Source organism: Notamacropus eugenii, chromosome 1 (assembly GCF_028372415.1).
Source record: "Notamacropus eugenii isolate mMacEug1 chromosome 1, mMacEug1.pri_v2, whole genome shotgun sequence".
Classification (NCBI taxonomy): Eukaryota; Metazoa; Chordata; class Mammalia; order Diprotodontia; family Macropodidae; genus Notamacropus; species Notamacropus eugenii.
In genome coordinates this window covers 471,799,701-471,819,755 of record NC_092872.1, presented here as the reverse complement: position 1 = coordinate 471,819,755, position 20,055 = coordinate 471,799,701, and the positions used below count along the sequence as shown (strand labels likewise).

The 20,055-nt window shown below is 37.2% G+C and overlaps 1 protein-coding gene across 3 annotated transcripts in view; it reads left to right on the top strand.

The window, feature by feature from the left end:
* The first annotated feature begins 356 nt into the window (after positions 1–356).
* LOC140519345 (liver carboxylesterase 1-like) overlaps positions 357–20,055 on the top strand; it is a 50,647-nt gene continuing 30,948 nt past the window's right edge. Inside the window, exons 1-3 of one of the 3 annotated variants that reach the window (XM_072632251.1) lie at positions 357–618; positions 15,810–16,014; positions 17,473–17,617. In XM_072632251.1, the coding sequence (XP_072488352.1) occupies positions 561–618; positions 15,810–16,014; positions 17,473–17,617 (408 nt within the window). In that variant the 5' untranslated portion in view covers positions 357–560. Of the gene's footprint in view, positions 619–12,247; positions 12,265–15,809; positions 16,015–17,472; positions 17,618–20,055 lie in introns of those variants that run through there. The other 2 variants (XM_072632250.1, XM_072632252.1) reach the window with 2 other exon arrangements.

The following is a 20,055-nucleotide window of genomic DNA, read 5'->3' as shown; positions in this document are numbered from 1 at the left end:
TTGAAGTTGATCATCATTGCAACACTGTGTTATTGTACAGAAAAATGTCCCACTCCTCACTTCATTTTGCATGAGTTCACCTAACATTTCAAATATATAGGAAGTTTAAAGTGGCATTAGGATCAGCTTTTCCTAGCCAGCTGTTCACCCTTCTGATTCAACAGGCTCTTACCATGAGTCCCAGGGACAGAGAGAAAATACAGATTGCTTTTCAGGGTTATGGTGCACAGTTATGTAACCTATGTTTGTGTTATGGTGTGAGTGTTGAGACTGTAATCTGAGTATTTTGGGGATTAGAGCTACACAAATAAAGAGGGAAAGTTATGTGTGGGTGGAGTTCCAACACACCAGTACTGGCTCTCACAAAAATCTTTGGAACAAAGATAAATCTCTATTTTTTTTAAACTAACTTCACTTTTGTCTCTTTGGATTGTAGGTCTCTCAGTCAATCAGCCAGCCAGCCAGTCAGCTAACCTCTGTGCAGCTCCCAGCACAGGCAACCCTGAAGAACAGCTCAGATATCTTTAACACGCAGTTGGAAGCACACTGTTCCAGACAAGATGTGGCTGCTTTCCTTGGTCTTCTGCTCCCTCGCTGCTATCTCCCTGCAGGATAAAGGTTTCTTTATTTTGTTTTTTTTCTTTTAATTTCCAACCAAGAACAATTATAAAACCAAGAAAGATGTAATGTTATCTTAATAGAAAATTAAGTGAGGACTGGGCTTTGGTTTTCTGCTATTTTGATTTGTGTTTTGTGGGTTTGTTTTCTTTTTCCTGATAGAGCCTGGAACTTACCTTTGAATAACTTTCCACCAGAAGAGATTTGTGGTTTTATTAAGGTAGTAGTTGTGTGAGAAAACTGACCCTCCGTACCACCTCCTTCTAGGCTAATTGGTGTCCTACTTAAGGAGGTCAGAGTACTGTTTCTGGCTTGGGATAAACCAGAATAAGTATCTGGGAAAATGAGTCACTTAAATAACAAACTTGTCTCTACTTTAAAATAAAACTAATAGAATCTCAATCACAGAGGAAATGGGAAATAGATACCTTACTGAGGGCAGAGAAAAGAAGAAAGAAAAAAAATACTTTCTGAAACAGCTAGAAAATTTACATGCTACTATGTTGGTCATTTATACAAAACATTTGGATAGTCCAAATCATAGAATATTAAAAGTTGAGAAGGATCTTACAGATCATCTAGGTTAACCTTCTCATCCAAAGAACGAAATTGAGACCAAGAAAAGGGAAATGATTTGTTCAAAATCATCAAGCTGTTTGATGGCAGAATAAATAAAAGACACAGTGAATATCTTTACATTATCATTCTGGAGAATTTGTTAAAAATTTGTACCTTTCTCATAGGCAAAAATACTCATCTGTGCTAAAGCTGAAGGTTAAAAATGTCTTGAAAAGTAAGGAAAGTAAAGGTATAGTTAGAGGGTGATCTAGGTGCCCAAGTATGAGCACTCTGCTCATAGCAAATAATAGGTTTCAACACGTAGAAAGAATGAGAGGATATGAGGGAGGAGAGCAGAATATAACTGGTGAAGAGATTCTGCTGCAGATTGATAAGCTCTCAATAATAAGCAAAAGCAATTGTTGGGGGGTAACCAGAGTTGCAAGTGGGAATAGGTATTCAGAGGCAGGCTTAAATATATAAAAAAGGTAAAGAGGTAAGACATTCATGCTAGATTTAGAATGTAAATAAGATGGCAAACTGACACCTTATCTAGATTCAAAACAAGTTTATAATTGATTTATCTGGAACTTGTGATTTTGCATTACCTAGACACATTAAATATCACCTGGATCATTCAGTTCACTTTGTATATTTGTTCAAATGGAGTTAGGAATTGCAGTTCCCTGCTAGACTCTAGTTCAAAAGAACAATTTGTCCCTTTCCGATTCTCTGAGAAAGAAACAGGCATAGCAAGGGGCTACAAAAGGAAGGAGTTGGGCTAGAACAAGGGCTCTTAAATTAGACTTTCTTCTAGACCCTGATATTAATATTCTAGTAATAGTTTTGTTCTAAGTGTGTTACTTGTAAACACAGTATTTTTGGATATATACAATACTGGGGGATTCTGCTTTCTAATCCACTTCACTACCCTCCTCTATTTTGTGAGGGAGTTCATCTTATTCACATAGAGTTGTATTTGTTAATTGTTTATTTTCTTTTCCCTTGCCCTTCTCTACATTTCCTTTATTTCACCCTTCCATTCATTTCATGAGCCCCTTTGTTAATGAAGAGAGCATTTTGAGAGAGATATACTCAATACTAGTGATTTATATTTTAGGCATTACACTTCCATTCCACTACTTCTGGTCTCTTTCCCCATCTAGGCCTCAGTCACAATTTTTTTCTTCTTTTAAAATTTTATTTTATTGTACAACATATGTGTTTAATGGGGCAATAATTTTTAAAAATACAAATGGCATTTACTTTAAATTTCATACACTGAAATTATTTAAATTATTTTTCCAATAAATATTCTTCATGTATTTCCAAGAACAGTACTGGCACTAACAGTCCTACTCCATTAGGGCAATGCATTGATTAAAAAAATAGTAGCAGGATAATGCAATGTATTGTTACCATTCCTCGTGTGGCTCAGTGCCAAAGTTTTAGTTACTGTGCAGCAATACAGCATTTTTAATTAATTAATGATTGTTTCTTTTTATCCTCTTCCTTTACGTTCTACCCCCTGAAGTTGGAGTTTGTTTTACTCATAATTAATCTCTCCCTGAGTGCTGTCTCTTACTATTTTTCTCTCTGTCCAATTGTTCATTGTTTTATTGTAGTTCTATAGCAGACACTACCTCATCGTGTGCACATACCTAATTCTTCTTTTCTAGTTCAAAAGAAAGTAAAGTTTATACATTACATACTTCCTTCCACATTTTCAGTCTTCCCAAATACTTCCTATATCTTCCTCTTGTCTCTTTCTTGGTGTATTCCTTTTTCGTGTTAGGGTTATCAAAATTTAGTGCAAAGATTCTCACTCTTTCTCTCTTCCTTCTATGGTCCTTGAGGACATTTGCTTTTTTTCCCCCTCTCCTCATTAGAGTATAAAAACTTCATCACCACTAAGTCTTCTTCAAATACTTTTACCTTTGACTCTGGTGTTTCCATTTCAGAGAATCTACTTCACTTTGATCTCTTCATCAAGAATACTTAGAGGTAAAAAAAAAAAAAAAGAATACTTAGAGTTGCTCCATTTCACTAAATATCCATTTTCCCCTTTAAAAGATTACGTGTTCAACTTTTCTGAGTGTTATTCTTAGTTATAAGGTTACATCTTTTGTCTTTAGTTTATCTTCTTTTAAGTTTCCTTTATGGTGGCAACTTCCAGGTGTGACACGATCTTCACTGTGACTCCTTGGTACTTCAGTTCTTTCATTCTGACTAATTACAGTATTTTTGTATTGAACTGGAAATTTTGAAGTTTGTCCATGACATTAATAAGAGTTTTCATTTTGAGGTTTATTTCAGAAAATAACTATTGCATTCTTTGTATATTTATTTTGTTCTCTTGTTCTAGCTGGTCTGTCCAGTATTTGTTTACAAATTCTTGAAATGTGGCATTCCTGATAAGGTCTTTCTGGTAGGTTTTGCATGTAGTCTTATGATTCATAGATTATATTTCTTTGATATTTGTTCTTAATAGAAAATACTTTCTATTTTATGGATTTTTTATCTTTCTGTTTTGTTTTGATATATTTTATTGTCTCATAGAATATTTGAGTTCTGTAGAAGTCTAATTTTCAAGAAATTTGTTGCTTGAATAAAGTTTTTCTTCTCCTCAATTAAGTTCTTTATTTCCCTTCTAATTATTTCCCCCTGAGTTCTCATTTTCTTTCCCATTCTTTCCTCTGGAGTTTTCATTTTATTATATGATTATTTTAAGCAGAGCAGGTTTATTCCATAAATTCCAGTTGGTTGTGTGGCAATTTGATTTTAATTCACTATTTGCTTGTAGATAATGTGGAGTTATTCTCTTCTTATGGGTTTGTTCCTGGGACATCTCTGGCCTATGACATTTCTTTATCGCTAATGGTTTTTTTTTTTTGTTTTTTTGTTTTTTTTTATCAATTGCTTTTCAAGGTTTATTTCTTAAACTGAAGCAGTTCCAGGACCAGACTCTGCCCTCTCTTTCACTTTTGGATGGTGGAGTATTACACCTTCTGTCTCCTTTGGAGCTTTCTTTAGTCAAAGGATTCTCTCTTTGGTTCTCCTTTAAAAGTTTCAGGTCTGCTTCCCTGTTCTCTTATTGATTAATTTTCAAGACTTTTCTTCCAGTAGCTATACTTTCCCACTTTTTTGTGTGTAGGCCTAGATTGGGCAGGGGATGGGAGACTGAAGAGAACTGAAATTTCTAATCAAATTCTTTGTTATTCAATCTGGCTCTCCTTTTAAACTGTTGCTAAAGTAAGAGCAGGAGAAATGTGTTTGTGTGTGGTCTACCATTCAGCCATCTTAGCTGAAAGTCCTTATAGTTGTCCCACATATAGAGTGCTGTGTTCAGTTCTGGTCATGCACTTTAAAAACATTGATATGGTAGAAAGTGGCCAGAGGAGGACAACTAGGATCATAAGGGCCTGAGTCTATGTCATTTTATGATTGGTTGAAAGAATGATTAATCTGCAGAAGAACTGGGGATGGGAAAGGAGAAAAGCACATGACAATTGTGTTCAATTATGTGAATGGGATTTCATGAAGAAAAGGAATCAAGTCAGTAGCAATTGACAGAAGCTGCAAAGAGGAGAGTTTGATCTCAGTGTTTAGAGAAATTGCTTAACAGAATTATCCATTAATGTAATGGGCTGCCTTGGGAGAGGGTGGCTTACATCTCATTAAAGATCTTCAAATAGAGACTGGATGGTGATTTTTTAATTATGTGACAGTGGTCATTCCTCTTAACTATGGATTGACCTAGATAGCCTCTGAGACTCTTTTTGACTCTCAAATTTTGTGATTCTATGACTTCTTTCTGTGGGATCAAGGAAGTTCTCTCTCCTGCTAGTTCAGATACTCATTACAGAAAACAAAATTTCACAGAGAAGCATAAGAATAAGGAGAAAAATAGGTAACAACTGCAATTCAAAGTCCTCTATTTTAATGCTGGTTCTATTTTCCAGCCAGTTTTCCATTTCTTCTGATTGTTAGAAGAGTAGATTGATTTTGCTCCTGTGGCTCCTAATGTATGGATATACACAAAGACTGTTGTTAAATTATGCCTGGTAGGCATACCCTAAAGTTTATCTATTATATTTTGCTTGGTTGGAAAATGAGTTAATATCACCTAACTGACCATATCTAGCTGATCCCAGACCATATTTTAATCCATTCATACTTAAAATATTTGTATATCTTCAAATATGTCTTGCTATTTTCTTCCTCCTCTTATCCCTACCCAACCTGCCTAGAATGGCATCATTCAGACTACCCTATGTCTCCCATCCTGGTTTAAACATGAATATGTCCATCTGAATATCTTTCAACCTATACAGTTACCCAACTCATATGCTGTTCCCACTTCCCTTTCCTCTTATACCCTGACACCCACTTTACTTTCTACTTTTTGTTTTGGACGGAAATAAAATCAATGCTAATGTTGCTTCTGGAAAGGAGCTAACAATAGAGCCCTGTGGATCTATCCCTTTGACTCTTTATCTCTGTGACTACACAGTCCATAGCTCAATTCTCTTGTAACCATTCCCCTATATTTGCTATCTCTTCCCATGAGTTTAGCTCTATGAATACATGGAGCTTCCCATGAAGCATATCAAGATTTGTATGAAATCATATAATGTTAGATCTATAATAATATGCATACAATAACAGTGGATGTGGCTATCACTGTGGGGAGGGGTGGACCAGGTGACCAGAGATAATCATCACTAAATTTTTAAGCTTCCCTCCCTTCTTCACTTTGTCCCTAAAGATATGATCAGTCATAATCTCTTTCAAAGTATACTAAGGGCAGCATAATTGCCTTTCAGGTTCATGTAGTTCTCTTCACTGCTGGTTAAAAGAATTTACATTAAAGGAAAATCCAGGAGTACAATGACAATTGATCAGTCCCTGGTTAGGAATATTTCTTAAATTTAGGATTGGGGTTGGGCTACATTACTCCCTCTAGTTAACCCCTAGTCTCCTTATCATTGAAGCAAAATTCATGTGGAACATTTGAGTAAAGAACTAAATAGAGTATATTCTAGACAGGCACCAAGTGGACAAATCTGAGGAAAAGTAGACCTTTTCTTACAAATTCCTTCAGTCCTTGAGGAAGTGGGTTCAGTGGATGCTTTTTGACAACACATCTTCTCCAAAATGCCTGCAGGACCAATAACTCTCTTCAATTTCTCCTTTCTCTGTCAAGACTTAATCCTGCTATTTCCTCTGATTTGTTATCCCTGTGCTGTTAACTCTTTCTAGCTCATCCCTTTAGGTCTCTCCTTTTTACCAATTGATCACCAGACAATCCAATCCCAATTCCAGCTTTCTCAGTGATGTTTTTAACAAGCCCCACAAGATATAACACAGCTTTTCAACCAAATAGGCTTTCTATGCAGCATCACCCAAGATCATCCAAAGACTTTCAATCACATCTGAATCAATCAGGGATATTTTACACATAACCTAAAGCCTATGATTAATCCAGACTTTGTTCATATCTAGTGATCAATCAATGTACATTTTCACATGGTTAAGACATTAGGAGCAGCAAATTATCACTTTTTTTGTTGTTGAAAATAAGCCTTCCTTACAAGCCCACAATGGAAGTGCAGTGGCCAGGTATGGTCTCAGTCCCTGAAAGCATAGAAATTTTGACCTGCTCTGTTTGTCCCAAGTTGGGTTGTCTCTCCTAAGGCAACAATGTGACCCCTTATTCTTTGGAGTTTCCCATTTTGGTGCCAGACTTAGTAGGGAAATCCAATTAATTCTGGCCCTGGTACATCTCAGACTTCTTCATGAATTCCAATGATCCACTGGTCTCAGCCTTCCCCAGCAGCAGGGATTATAGCAATGCACCACCATTCCTGGCTATCTAGTCATTAACTTTAAGTGAGGTGGAATAATATTCTAAGCTGGCCCCACTCTTCTATATACAATGATTATTAAAAATAGAAATAGAAATTACACAAATAAAACAGCTGAAGCAATGCTATGAAATTATAATAACCAAGTTTAGTTCCAGAGAATATCTATGAGAAGACATCTCCCAGATGTCTTTGAAGAGATAAGGGATCCAGGATAAGGAACATTATATAAAATGTCATATTCTTTCTATGTATTATTTCATTTTCTCTGAAATAATTTTTGTTTGTTTTTTTAAAAATTCTTTACCACAACAGATAATGATTCCTCTTCCAAAAGGGGAAGGAGGAAGGATTAACTGGAAATGTTAAGCTATGTAAAAACAAAAAGTAATTAAGTGTTTTAAAAGAATGCCCATTTATTAGGTGATTGTCTCACTTCATATTTTTAATCTTCAGGGCCTGGCACACAGTAAGTACTTAATAAATACATTTTCACTAAACAATTCATTCTCTAGCTTTTTCAAAATTGATCTGTAACTCTTTCTAAACTGTTAGGCAAGACCTACTCTAAAAGCAAGTTATATGCAGATGGAATAACGACTACACATCCTGTCATTTTAGGCAAGGTGGGTTCCCTCAGATTTAGTGTTCCCATTCTTCTAGTCTGGGAACATAGTCCTATTTTTCTTTTATTCCTGGAGTAGGAATTCAAAGGAGGATGCTTATAGATTCTGGTTTTCATTTTGGTTTGAGGAAGAAGGCAATTCATATTACCCAAATCATTATTGCCATCTTCTGCACTTCGACTTTGTTTGCCTTTTCATCCTGTCCATTAATGTGCAGCTGGCTGTTATAACAGATGCCACAGAAGAATAAGATGCTCAACTCTTCAGACTGCCTCAGTCAGGTAGGTATGCCCAGCCTGACAGGAAAGAGGGGGATAGCAAGTTGCATAAATACTACTTTGAACACTAATTCCAAGTTCCTGAGGTCTGCTTCTTCCAAGGAATTTAAGAAGTGACTATACCTATCTAGAGCTCAGACTATGAACCTAATATTGCACTGCCAGCACTGGGAAGTTGGTGCCATAAACATCAGAGGCAATCCTCTGCATCATCCCATTAGGAACAATCAGTTTCTAGTACACACAATGGCTATAACAAGGAATTCTTTACTTTCCTGTGGCATAAAAAGAAAGGCCATCTGAGGTAGGTGGAGATAGGAGAGAGGTGAAAGAAAAGACATTTCATCCACAGTGAGAGATCTGATTCCTAGAATGTGTTGGGGTGTTCAATGAGAGAATCCTGGGAGAAGGGTTCCATAGTGCTAGGATCCTATGCTATTAGGTGGTTGTGCATTGTGAATAGAGCCTAGTGGAATGAGATAGAAGTTACTCCATGGAAGAAGATGAACCCCACTCTTTCCCGCCAACCATTTTGGTGCCCTGGGACAAATCCTGATTCACTCCATTTTTGTAATGACTGTTTAATGGCATGTATTATGGATATTAGGCCAGTCAGTGTCATAATTTTTATTAATATTGATGTCCTGAAATGATAGAATTGATATAGACAACTTGCCATCAAGTAGTAGAGGTGGTTCCCTACGGGATGGATACTCAATTAAGTAAAAGTGAAGGTCAGTGTACCTGGCAAATGTGGCAGCCAGGCCTTCATCCATGATTTGTAGCATGCTTTGGTACTGGCTCTTTTGCCATTCAAAGTCTGAGAGGCACTAATTTGCATTTCTCATTTAACTTCAGTTTTCCCTCAATTGAAAAATAGTAAAAATTACAAAAATAATTAAAAAAAAATATGACTAAAATTAACAAGGAGTTGTGGAAAACAGGAATATTGGTGCACTGTTGGTGGAGCTGGGAATGGGCACAAGCACTCTGGAAAGCAATTTGGAAGTGTGTGCAAAAGTTATTGAGCAGTTCATGCCCTTTGACCCAGCTATACCACCTCTAGACCTACACACAAAAGAGATCAAGGAAAAGATTAAAAGGCCCTGTATGTATGGAAATATTTAAAACAGCTTTTTGTAGTGGCAAAACAAAACCAAAAAACCAAAACAAACAAACCAACAACAAAAAAGAGACTAGGAACTAAAGAGATGGATGCCCATAAACTGAAGAAATGCTAAATAAGTTGCAGAATATACATGTGATCGAATAGTATTGTACTGTAAGAAAGGAGGAAAGAATTATTTCAAAAATAGATAGAAAGGCTTATATGTGAAATATTGAAGAGTGAAGCAAGCAGAGACAAAAGAACAATTTATATTGTAACATCAATATTATAAAAACATAAACAATTTTGAGGATTTAGAAATTGATGAAGGAAATGAGTACAACTAGAAGAAAAATTTATATGATAACAATGTGAAAATAGAAAACTTTGAAAACTGCAAAAACTTCAACCATTCACGATTCCATATGAAGCATATTCTACTGACAGAAGTGATCAATTTAGAGATGTGGAGGTGCTGCCAATGTGAAATGTCACCTGCCCATTCAGATGAGGTCACTGTATTAATCATTTTACTTGTCTGATTTTGTTACAAGAGTCTTCTCAAAAAGTAAGAGTAAATATTTGTAATGTAAAAATAGAATACCAATAAGTTTTTAAATCATAAAATTCAAAAAACCTTAATATATCTTGAAAAGATCAACTTCCTAAACTAATTTTGGTTGTTGTTGTTATTCAGACCATTGTGTTCATATCTGACTATTCATGACCCTATATGGCATTTTCTTGGCAAAGACACTGGAGTGGTTTGTTCATTTTACAGATAAGAAAACTGAGGTAAATTGGATTTGGTGACTTGCCTAGGGTCACACAGGTAGTAATTGTTTCAGGCCAGATTTGAACTCATAAAGATGAGTCTGTTTGATTCCAAATACAGTATTCTTTCCCCTGTATGTCCTAAAGAAACCTTTAAAGTTCAAGTTTGAATCACTTTGAATTCATTCAGAGAAGAGAATGTCATTTTTCCATGGACTATGTCTAAGAGATTTATAAATGAAATGACCCTTGATGGGGACATCTGGGAGTTTCTGTTCTTAACTTACATGACAGAAAAAACTCCTGGCAAAACTACAACTCTGTTTTGAGAGCAAAAATTGGATTAGCTTCTTCCACATCATTTTTTTTATTTCAATCCAGCAGCCCTGAGCCAGTTTCCTTCATCAGAATCTTAGGTTCAGATTTCTTTTGAGAAATGCAATTTCCAGCCAACTACAGCACATGAAATCTGTATCTCTGCACATTTTTATGGTGGCCTTCAGATTAAGTTCCCATTAGTGTGTATTACCCTTTTACTCTTTTTGCTCAACATACTTGTAGGAGGAGAACCAATTCTAGCTACTCAGTCTTTTCATACTCTGGATTGTAAAATGAATGGAAATTACTATTCCACCTTGCAGAAGCAAAATACATTAGACTTAGTTCCCTCAACTCTTGAGGAGATTAGACAAATTGGATTGTCATCTCCCTGATTAAGATATTTTAGTGATCTGTGTTATTATCTTCATGTCATACCCCACATCTCCCCACAGAAGGGTCATTCTTCCTTCACCTCTGTTTGTGGTACCACATGAAGGCACTCCCATCACTGAAGTATTATGGATTCTGGAGCATACAATTCATTGTATATAGGAGCCCAGCTCCCTTAATGATGTTGTGCCCACAATTTCCTTCACTTAGCACATGGTTGCAGTCACTAGCTATAATTCCTTCCCCCAGTATGGACTTGACAATGGTCTGTCCATTTCCCTCAACCCTGGTAAGGTCAGAAGATCTTGATTATGTATGCTGAGAGAGACTAGCAAACCACCCTTCACCCCTAGTTACCTTAGAACTAAGCTTCTAAGTCTCAAAGGAGGAAACTATTTTGTGGTTACTTATTTATCTTTTAGCAATTTCTGTAACATGAATTTCACATGTATTTACAAAGAGCTCTCCCTCTGCTTTCAAATGCAGATTCAAGGAATACAGCATATAGATGATCTACTATTTTTTTTACTCCTCAAATGCTTCTCAGGTTTTTAGGAATAAGTCCTCATGTGATATCAGGCTAGGAAAATCTTTTACTTTCTATAGATCCATAAGTTAGAACAATAAAACGCTTCATTAATATGTCCCTCTTTCGTAAGTCAGATTCTGAAGCTGTTATGATGCTACTGACCTTTCTTTTTTAATATTTTTATATCACTCTTATTATTATTTTCTAGATCTCTCCTAAAATTAGGGGACCCCTAATGAATTTCCATTATAAAGATATCACAATATTTATTAAACATCACATATTTCAGTTTAAAATGGTTGGTTGCTTGACTGTTGTCCTTCATTCTCGAAGAGGATCAAAATGATGTCACCATGATAAAGAGAAGTTTCAATGCGTATGACTGTAGCTGATAAGATTAACATGAGCTCAGAATTCTCTACCATAGATTGGGCACAGATAGTCCATACAGACATTTGGAATGGCTACTCCAAACTGGCCCATCCTACATTTCTTTTGTGTTATTTCCATTCTGATTTGCCAACAGAACACAACATCTTTTCTGATATGGGCATTCCATGCTGAGTGGTCCTGTGCCAGTGCTTCCCATGTCACACAATCAAATCCAAAGTTCTTGAGAGAGACCTTCAAAACGTCCTTGTATCATTTCTTCTGGCCAACATGTGATTGCCTACTTCATGCAAGTTCTCCATAAAATAGTGTTTTTGGCAAGTGTACATTTTGCAATTTGAACAACAGGCCAACCCATCAGAGTTGTGCTCTCTGAAGCATAGTTTGAATGTTTGGCAGGTTAGTTCAAGCAAGGACTTCAGTGTCTGGTACCTTATCCTGCCAGGTGATCTTCAGAATCATTCTAAGACAGTTCAAATGGAAGCAATTCAGTTTCCAGGGATGGCACAGGTACAGTATCCATGTTTTGCAGGCATACAGCAATGAAGTCAGCATAATGGCTCTGTAGACATTCAGTTTGGTAGTCAGTCTAATACCTCTTTTTCCCAAACTTTTCTTCGGAGCCTTATGATGGGCACTGTCCCCATGTTGCCCAGTCCTCCTTGCCATGCCAGGAACCCTGGGTGCCTGTGAAGTCCATTCCCCTCAGGAAGGGGTTGTACCAAGGAGGAGGAGGAAGCAGGCTTTGACTCACAGGAGCGGTTGCTGGGCTACCTTCTCTAGCTGTACGGGCATCCAGTTTAAGGTAGAGATGATATAATTAGCAAACCAATAAAGCTAACCAATTACTTAACATGAAATCTATGTGTTACATGACATATAATAAAAAATTTATCAAAATAATAAATCTAAATGAAAATCTATATAAGAAATAAACTAATAGTTACAGCAATTATTAATTAAAATGTAAAACAAGCAAGTTGATATCATTAATAATTGACAGCATTGTCAGAAACTTTGCATTTGTGAATCTATAAGAACTTCTCCATGGGAGAGAAAGAAAAAATGTAAATCTCAGACATAAGACCTCTCATATTTAGCAGAATTTGAAGGTGAATGGCTCTGCATGCCACCTATATATTATGATCACCTCTTAATCTATGTGCCCCCTTAAAAATTCATTCTTATCATCCTGAGGTCTAAGTTAATCCATGGGTATGCTTGAGAATTTCCTTAATAATTACTAAAACTGCAGACTCTCATTAATTAATCAATTTGCTTTAAATTTCATCGCTCTTTAGTAAATGTTATTCATTTAAAAAGGTGTAGATACTTATTTTCCCAAAAACATTTGCCCATCTATCTACTTATCTGTCTTTCTATCTGTCTATCTGTCTATCTATCTATCTATCTGTCTGTCTGTCTGTCTGTCTGTCTGTCTATCACCTATCTCTCAAAACCTCTAACCTTCCAGGTTTTAAATAAATATCAAAGCCATTGGCTATACATTTTAAACTATGTGACAAATAATTACATAAAAGCATAATTTTTGTTTTACAGTGTTTTAGCTCTGAGAAAATTCACAACCAGTCACCTCTAACCAATAAACACAACTACTTTCCTAAAGGCACTGCTCTGTAGGAAAATAGAAAAGAGCGTCAGATTTAGAGACAGAAACATCATGAGTTCCCGTGTGCTACTTATTTGTAGGCACTTGTTAATCAATCTGTACACCAACAAGTACTTACTAGATGCCCATTATATTCTCTGGACCTTGGTGTCCCCATCAGTAAAATTAAGTGGTTGAGGAGGGTGGTCCTTTGAAATTCTGAATCTATCCTGACAAACTACTTAGACACTTCACAGTCCTGTTCAACAGTCTCACCATTCGGTTCCCTCAGGATACCACCATTCTCTCAGTGCTCTAGGACTATAAATTGGTGAGAAGAAGCTAATCTTCATCTGGAAATATTCTCTATCAATAAATTCACAGGTCCATTCCACATCCTCTGGCCCTTTAGGAATTTACCAAGACCAGGGTTAAAACAGTTCACTCCAAAAAAGAATAAGGAACTTTTTCTCTTTTTGTATTTGTAAAGGCAAGCAAAGTAGTATCTTTTGCTGTTTTTGTCTTACTAGAAGTGCCTCTGAATAATGTGATTAAGGAGAATCTTTGCCATTCAATGTAGGGCCTGGGAAAGATGTGTAGGAAGATCCATGCCTTTTGTTAATGAGGCACAGATTCTCAAGGGATATGACGCCCCCTGGTTCTAAAAAGTATAGAAAGACTCTGAGGTGCGATTTGTTTTGGGGCCTAATGACTAGAAATGTTTGTTGGTCCAGAGGAGGATTCTTTGAAGCCACTAAAGAGTCTCCTGGCTTGGAAGACTCAGATGTCAGTGCTTCTCTCTCTGGTAACTACGGTCAGAGTTAGACCTGTCTGTTGATGGTCAAGCAGAGCAAGCCATGTCTGCTGATCTTTGATTTCTTTGTAATTTCTTTGAAGTTCAGTCCATTCTCCTTGGGTGATCATATTAAATCAGTCCCCATGACTTCTAACTAAATTTAGGCCTTCCAATACCCACTTATATCACTTTTGCTTGGCTCAGTTCAAAGAAACATTTCTAACAATTTAGGTAGCCAGAAAGGTACCAACTGGCCAGGCAACCTGGAACTTGTGCCACCTAGTTTAATTCCATAATTCAGGCCAACCTCCTCAATTAGCCCCACAATTCTGTGTTCCTAATCCTGGGTGTGATTCCTCTCCAAGTTTCACTAAGTCAGAACTTTTGCCTAAAAACTATTTCTATAACCCAAAGTACAAAAATCTCAGGGGATCAAAGACAAAGACTGTGGGGCTGCTATCCAAATATCCTATTAACCTTTAGATGATGTCAGAAAATCCCAACTAAGCTCTTTTCCCTCTATCAGGGTGACATTTATCATGTTCTCCCCAATTCACTAAAAAAAAAAAATGATGCCCCACTTGCTCACAAAATAACTGTGTATAATCATTAGTAAGTTTATCTTTCCTGTCTTTTTGATATTCTTCAGAAGTACATGCCAGGCTCTAAAAGGAGAGGCCTAGTTATATGGAGGAAGTCATTTTTAAAATGAAGGCCTAATTTAATAAATATCCGTGAATAAATATTCATATTGATCTAAGAACTGTACGAGGTGTTGAGGGAGATACACAGTTCCTGCCCTTATGGGGTTTTTCCTCTATAGATTATTTTATCCACATTTTACAAAAATATCTCACCCTTACCAAAAACTAATAGATCTCATGGATTAATTGAGCATTGGTAATGAATCAAGTATCTCTGGAGTGCCTAAGTAACTGGGAGGACTACCAACAGCTTTCTCTGTTGTTCCCAGCTAGAAGCAGTTTCTCTCATTTGTATTCCTGCAGCACTTTGTTCCCATCTTTCTTCTATCCATTCTATTTTGTATTAATTTCATTCCATTCTATATTAATTAGTTGTGTACATGGAGGCAATGTGTCATGATGGAGAGCATGTCACGTTTATACCTTGGAAGACCTAGGATCATCATATTCTGCCTCTGATATTTGCTAGCTGTGTGGTCCTAGCCATATCACCTGACCTCTGTGTACTTCAAATGTGACCCTAGGACTTACCTAAATGAGTAATAGAGCGAGTTCCAACTGGTAGTTCCCCAGGTGGAAAAAACACACATCCTCAATAAACGCATTTACATATATCATCTCTCCTACTAGGGTATAAGCTCATTGAGGAAAGGGACTGGATCTTCTTCATCTATGTAATCCTCAACTTCCCGCACATAACAGGCCCTTGAGAAATATTAATTGAATAAATGCTTGAATTTTCATTGGATGAAATACCAAAAAAATCTATGTGTTCCCATCAACCAATCATTGTAAAGAAAACTGTGTCAGAGTATAAAATGCCCAGACCTTGGTTTTTAGAAGGTATTACCTTGTGTGACCTTGGGCAAATCACTTAACCTTTATAATCCTTAGTTTCTCCATATGTAAAATGGAAATAATTATATTACCTGACTCCAAGATTATGAAGAAGATGTTTTATAAATTATAAAGCACCAAAGAAGTGTGAATTGTTGATACAGTATTGTACTTACATAGGAAGAATCAGAGACCCAGAAAGATTAAGTTACTTGCCCAACGTCCTATAGCTTGTGAAGAACAGACTTGGGACTAGCATTAAGGATTCTTGAGCCCTAGTCCAATGATTTTTCCACTTTACCATAACACCTCTCCAATTCAATCATCTCTCTCTCTCTCTCTCTCTCTCTCTCTCTCTCTCTCTCTCTGCTCTCTCTCTTTCTTTCTTCAACTATGTTTTATAGGGCAGCAGTCTTCAACACCTGTAGTGGACACTCAGTATGGAAAAGTACAAGGCAAACTTGAGAGCCTGCAAGGATTTGACAAAACTGTCAACGTTTTCCTGGGTGTCCCTTTTGCCAAAGCTCCCCTTGGACCCCTGAGATTTACTCCACCACAGCCTGCAAAGCCCTGGGATTATGTGAAGAGCACCACTACTTACCCACCCATGTAAGCCATCAGTCTTCAACTTCTTCTGAGAATGGAAGTTCAGAGAACATGGAGAATCATGCTTGTCACCCTTGACTGAGTTTTACTTTGCTCCAGAACCCTCTGTTTTACTCAATGAGAAACATTCCTGTTCCCTTAACTTTCTCCCTCTAGAACTTAAGCCCTATCAGGTATTGGAGGGTCTCTTGTAGGGGAATCCATCAGGTCTGCACAGTGGGCTCCCCCAAAAGCTGTGAAATGACTGGCCTACTCTCTGGTGTGCCAGCCAAATGAACAGATAAGGAAACTGATGCCAGGTGACACTAGTATTTCTAAGAGCTCTTCACTTTGTTTCCTTCACGGAATTAGAAGTTACTGCCTCTTGCCTCTTTTGTATGTGGGTATTTTTGTCTACTGAAGGAGAACACTGACAAGCACAATGGCAAATGACCTTCCCCTCTGTTCTTCCCTCATGCCAAGATGGCTCCTGAACCATAAAACCTTGGTCATTGGTGAGCCCTTTAATTCAGATAATTTAGGTGACAGGTCTGATGTTTGATCACTGGATATCTACAGAGCACCTGGGAGGGGCATAACAGATCCACAAGGAAGTTAATGATAGTGCAAGTGTATTGGGAGGACAACAAGTACAAATGAGGAGTAAAAGGGTATGAAGACTTCTTTTCTACTACATATGCTCATGGCTGGCCCTGGACTTTTCTCAGTGTTTCCCAAAGTAACCTAACGTCTTTGGGCCCTCTCTCTCATTACAGTTCTCTTTTTCTTTACCATTCTGATGTCCCTAAACTTAAGTGGTCTATAGAATGTTAGATTTGGAAGAGATATTAGAAGTCATCTAACATAAACCCTTCATGATCCAGAGGAAGAAAATGGTATCCAGACAGGGAGTGACTACATTGAAAATAAATCGTTCGTATTATAAACTTAAAAAAATAATAAATCATTCCAAACCAAATCACAGGTAGTTTTTCCACTGATGAAATAGGGGAAGGAATTGGGAAAGGAATTAAAGACCCTGAGTTAACATCCTGACTCTGCTCCCACCTCTGTAACCTTGGACAAGTCACTTTAGGCTTTAATTTCCTCAACTGTAAAGTAAAGGAGTTGCACTACATGGTCTCTAAGGGCCCTTCCATCCCCAAACTCGTTATGATCTGTGATCTTTGAGTCTATAGCGTCACATAAAATTTCCAAGAGGTGCTGTCTTATGGGACCATAGAAAAGGGCACTGAATTTAGAGTCGAAACTTGGAGTCCCTGCTGTGCTACTTTTTGTGTGCACTTGACAATCAGTTTGTTATTCAAGGAGCACTTATTAGATGCCCATTATGTTCTCTGGATCTTAGTTTCCCTATGTGTAAAATGAAGTGGTTGAGCTGCATGATCTCTAAGTTCTCTTGTAGTTCCATATCTTTGGTGTTGAAAATATATAACGTTTTTGCCATGTTTCATTGCACAGGTGTGCCCAGGACCCAGTTTCTGGACAATTACTCTCTGATCTTATTACCAACCGGGAAGAAAAAATTTCCTTGAAAATGTCTGAAGACTGTTTATACCTAAATATTTATACCCCTGCTGACCTATCAAAGAAGACCAAGTTACCTGTAAGCAGGATATGTATGGGGTTTACTATGACTTTAGAGCTGGTGGTTTATTTCCTTTACATACATCTACAGTAAAAGGATAGAGAACAGGTCCTTGATCTGGAGGGGGGAATAGAGGCTTGGTATGCTGACTTACTCTTTGGTCCTCATCGATCAGGCTGTACGATCTTTTAAAAAATTCTTAGCTTCTCTCTCTTCACCTCAATTTTCTTTCTTTATATAACCTGGGAGGCTGGTGAGAAACCCACAATGGTCACTGAGAGTAAAATGTACACATAATTTACATTTGCAACAATTTTTCCATCCACATTATTTCATTCAATCCTAGGGACAAATGTGATTTTTCCCCACTTGACAGAGAAGGAATCTGAGATCCAGAGAATGATCAAAGATCACACAGCTGGTTAATAATATGTCCAGTATCAGAAATCTTGAAATATTTATCCCAAAGATATTTTAAACTTAATACACACAAAACTGAACCCATTATCTCTCTCCCCAAACTACCCCTCTTCCTAGATTCCTTATTTTTTTTCAAAGGTACCGTTATCCTTCTAGTCACCCAGGTTTGCAAGCTAAGTGTTATCCTCAACTCCTTATTCTACACCTAACCCCACATATCTAATCTGTTGTTAAGGGCTGCTAATTTTACCTTTGTAACATTTTCTACACAACACCCCTTTTCTCCTCTAAAACTGCCACCACCCTCAGGTGCAGGTCCTCATCATTTCACACCTAGTCTATTGCAACACCAAGAAAACACAGGTGCTCTATACATGACTGAAATGACTGAGCAACAGTAAAACGTTAATATTTGGTTTTCCAAGTCAATATATGGCCTATAGGGATCCTTATGCATATTTTACTCCCATTTCTGAGTTCAACACCACTGTTCTATACCATAGCAATCCTAACTCTATTTTTTGTCTTTTACCCTATGGGAGAGGGATTAGATTTTTTTTGTTTTGTCACAGAAAGAAGAACTCATAATATTGGGGAGGAATTACTGAGAAATTTGGCTGCCTCAAGAGGTGGTGGGTTTGCCCTCAATGGAAGACTTTAAGTAGAGACCAAATGTTAGGGATGTAGTCTTGTTTGTCATTTTTGACTTGATGTTCCATGGGGGACCAGTTAACTCTGAGATTCTGGGATATTGTCAGAGTTTCACTTCTTCCAGCTGGTTGATATGCAATGATGATGATGATGATGATGATGATGATGATGATGACAATGACAGGTAGGTGAGAGTATATAGGGGACTAAATCTGAAGTCAGTCATGTTGGACTCTTCATGAACCTATTTGGGGTTTTCTCTGCAAGGAATGGTTTGCCATTTCCATCTCCAATTCATTTTACAGATGAATTCTAATTGTTAGAAGGTTGCTCTTTATCTTGAGACCAAACTTGCCTCCTTTCAAGGTTTACTCTCTGGTTCTAGTTCTGTTCTTGTGGACTAATGAGCCTATGTCATTCTTTTATATATATGAAAACAGAATATTCTGCCTAGATTTCTCCAAGCTAGATATCTTGTCTTCATTCAGTTAACTCTCATAGGACCTAGTTTTGAGGCCTTTCTCCACCATCCTCACCATCATCTGGAGATTCTTCAGCTTAATTACAGAATTTCTGAGCTAGAACTAACTCAGAGATCATCTAACCAAACTATGCCAGAAATTCTCTACAACATACCTGGAAAAAAGGTAAAGAAATCACTGCTTGAAGACTTCCAATGAGGAAAAAATTAGATATCAACCAAGGCAGACCATTCACCTTTCAAGGAACTCAAATTGTTAGGAAATTATTTTCTGATATTGAGCTAGAATCTATTTTTCTGTAATTTCCACTCATTGTTTCTGGTTCTCCCCTCTGGGACCACAGAGAAAAAATTTAATTTTTTTTTTTCCCCACGCTAGCCCTTCATATACTTGATAAGAGCTATCTAGTTTCACCTCCCACAAGTCTTCTCTAGGGCAAGCATCCTCAATTTCTAAGAGAAGTTATTATTTCTTCCTCCTATTAATAGACAATTATTAAAATAGAAGAGACCTCAGGTTTATTTCCCTGTCCAATTTCCTTGTCCAGTCTCTCCAGTATAGAGAAAATATAGGATTAACATTCTCCTCTTTCTAGGTGTTGCTACTCCACCTAACTAGCTCAGGCTTGAGTGGGTGATATAGATTCTTTGTCTAGATTGCCCAATGCTGACTCTGATCTGGATATGGGAATACCCTCTCACTTCTCTGTAAAGTTCACCTCTCATTAACTGCTAACCAATCAGAGTTGATGGCCACCCTCAAAAACACCCCTCTTCCAAAGGGCATATAGGCTGTGAACCCATTGCCATGACTGTCTTTGTTCTAAGGGAGAGATAGCCAAATGTCCATCCTTTTATTAATAAACATGATGGTACTACTAATAAAATGATTAAATTACCCAGA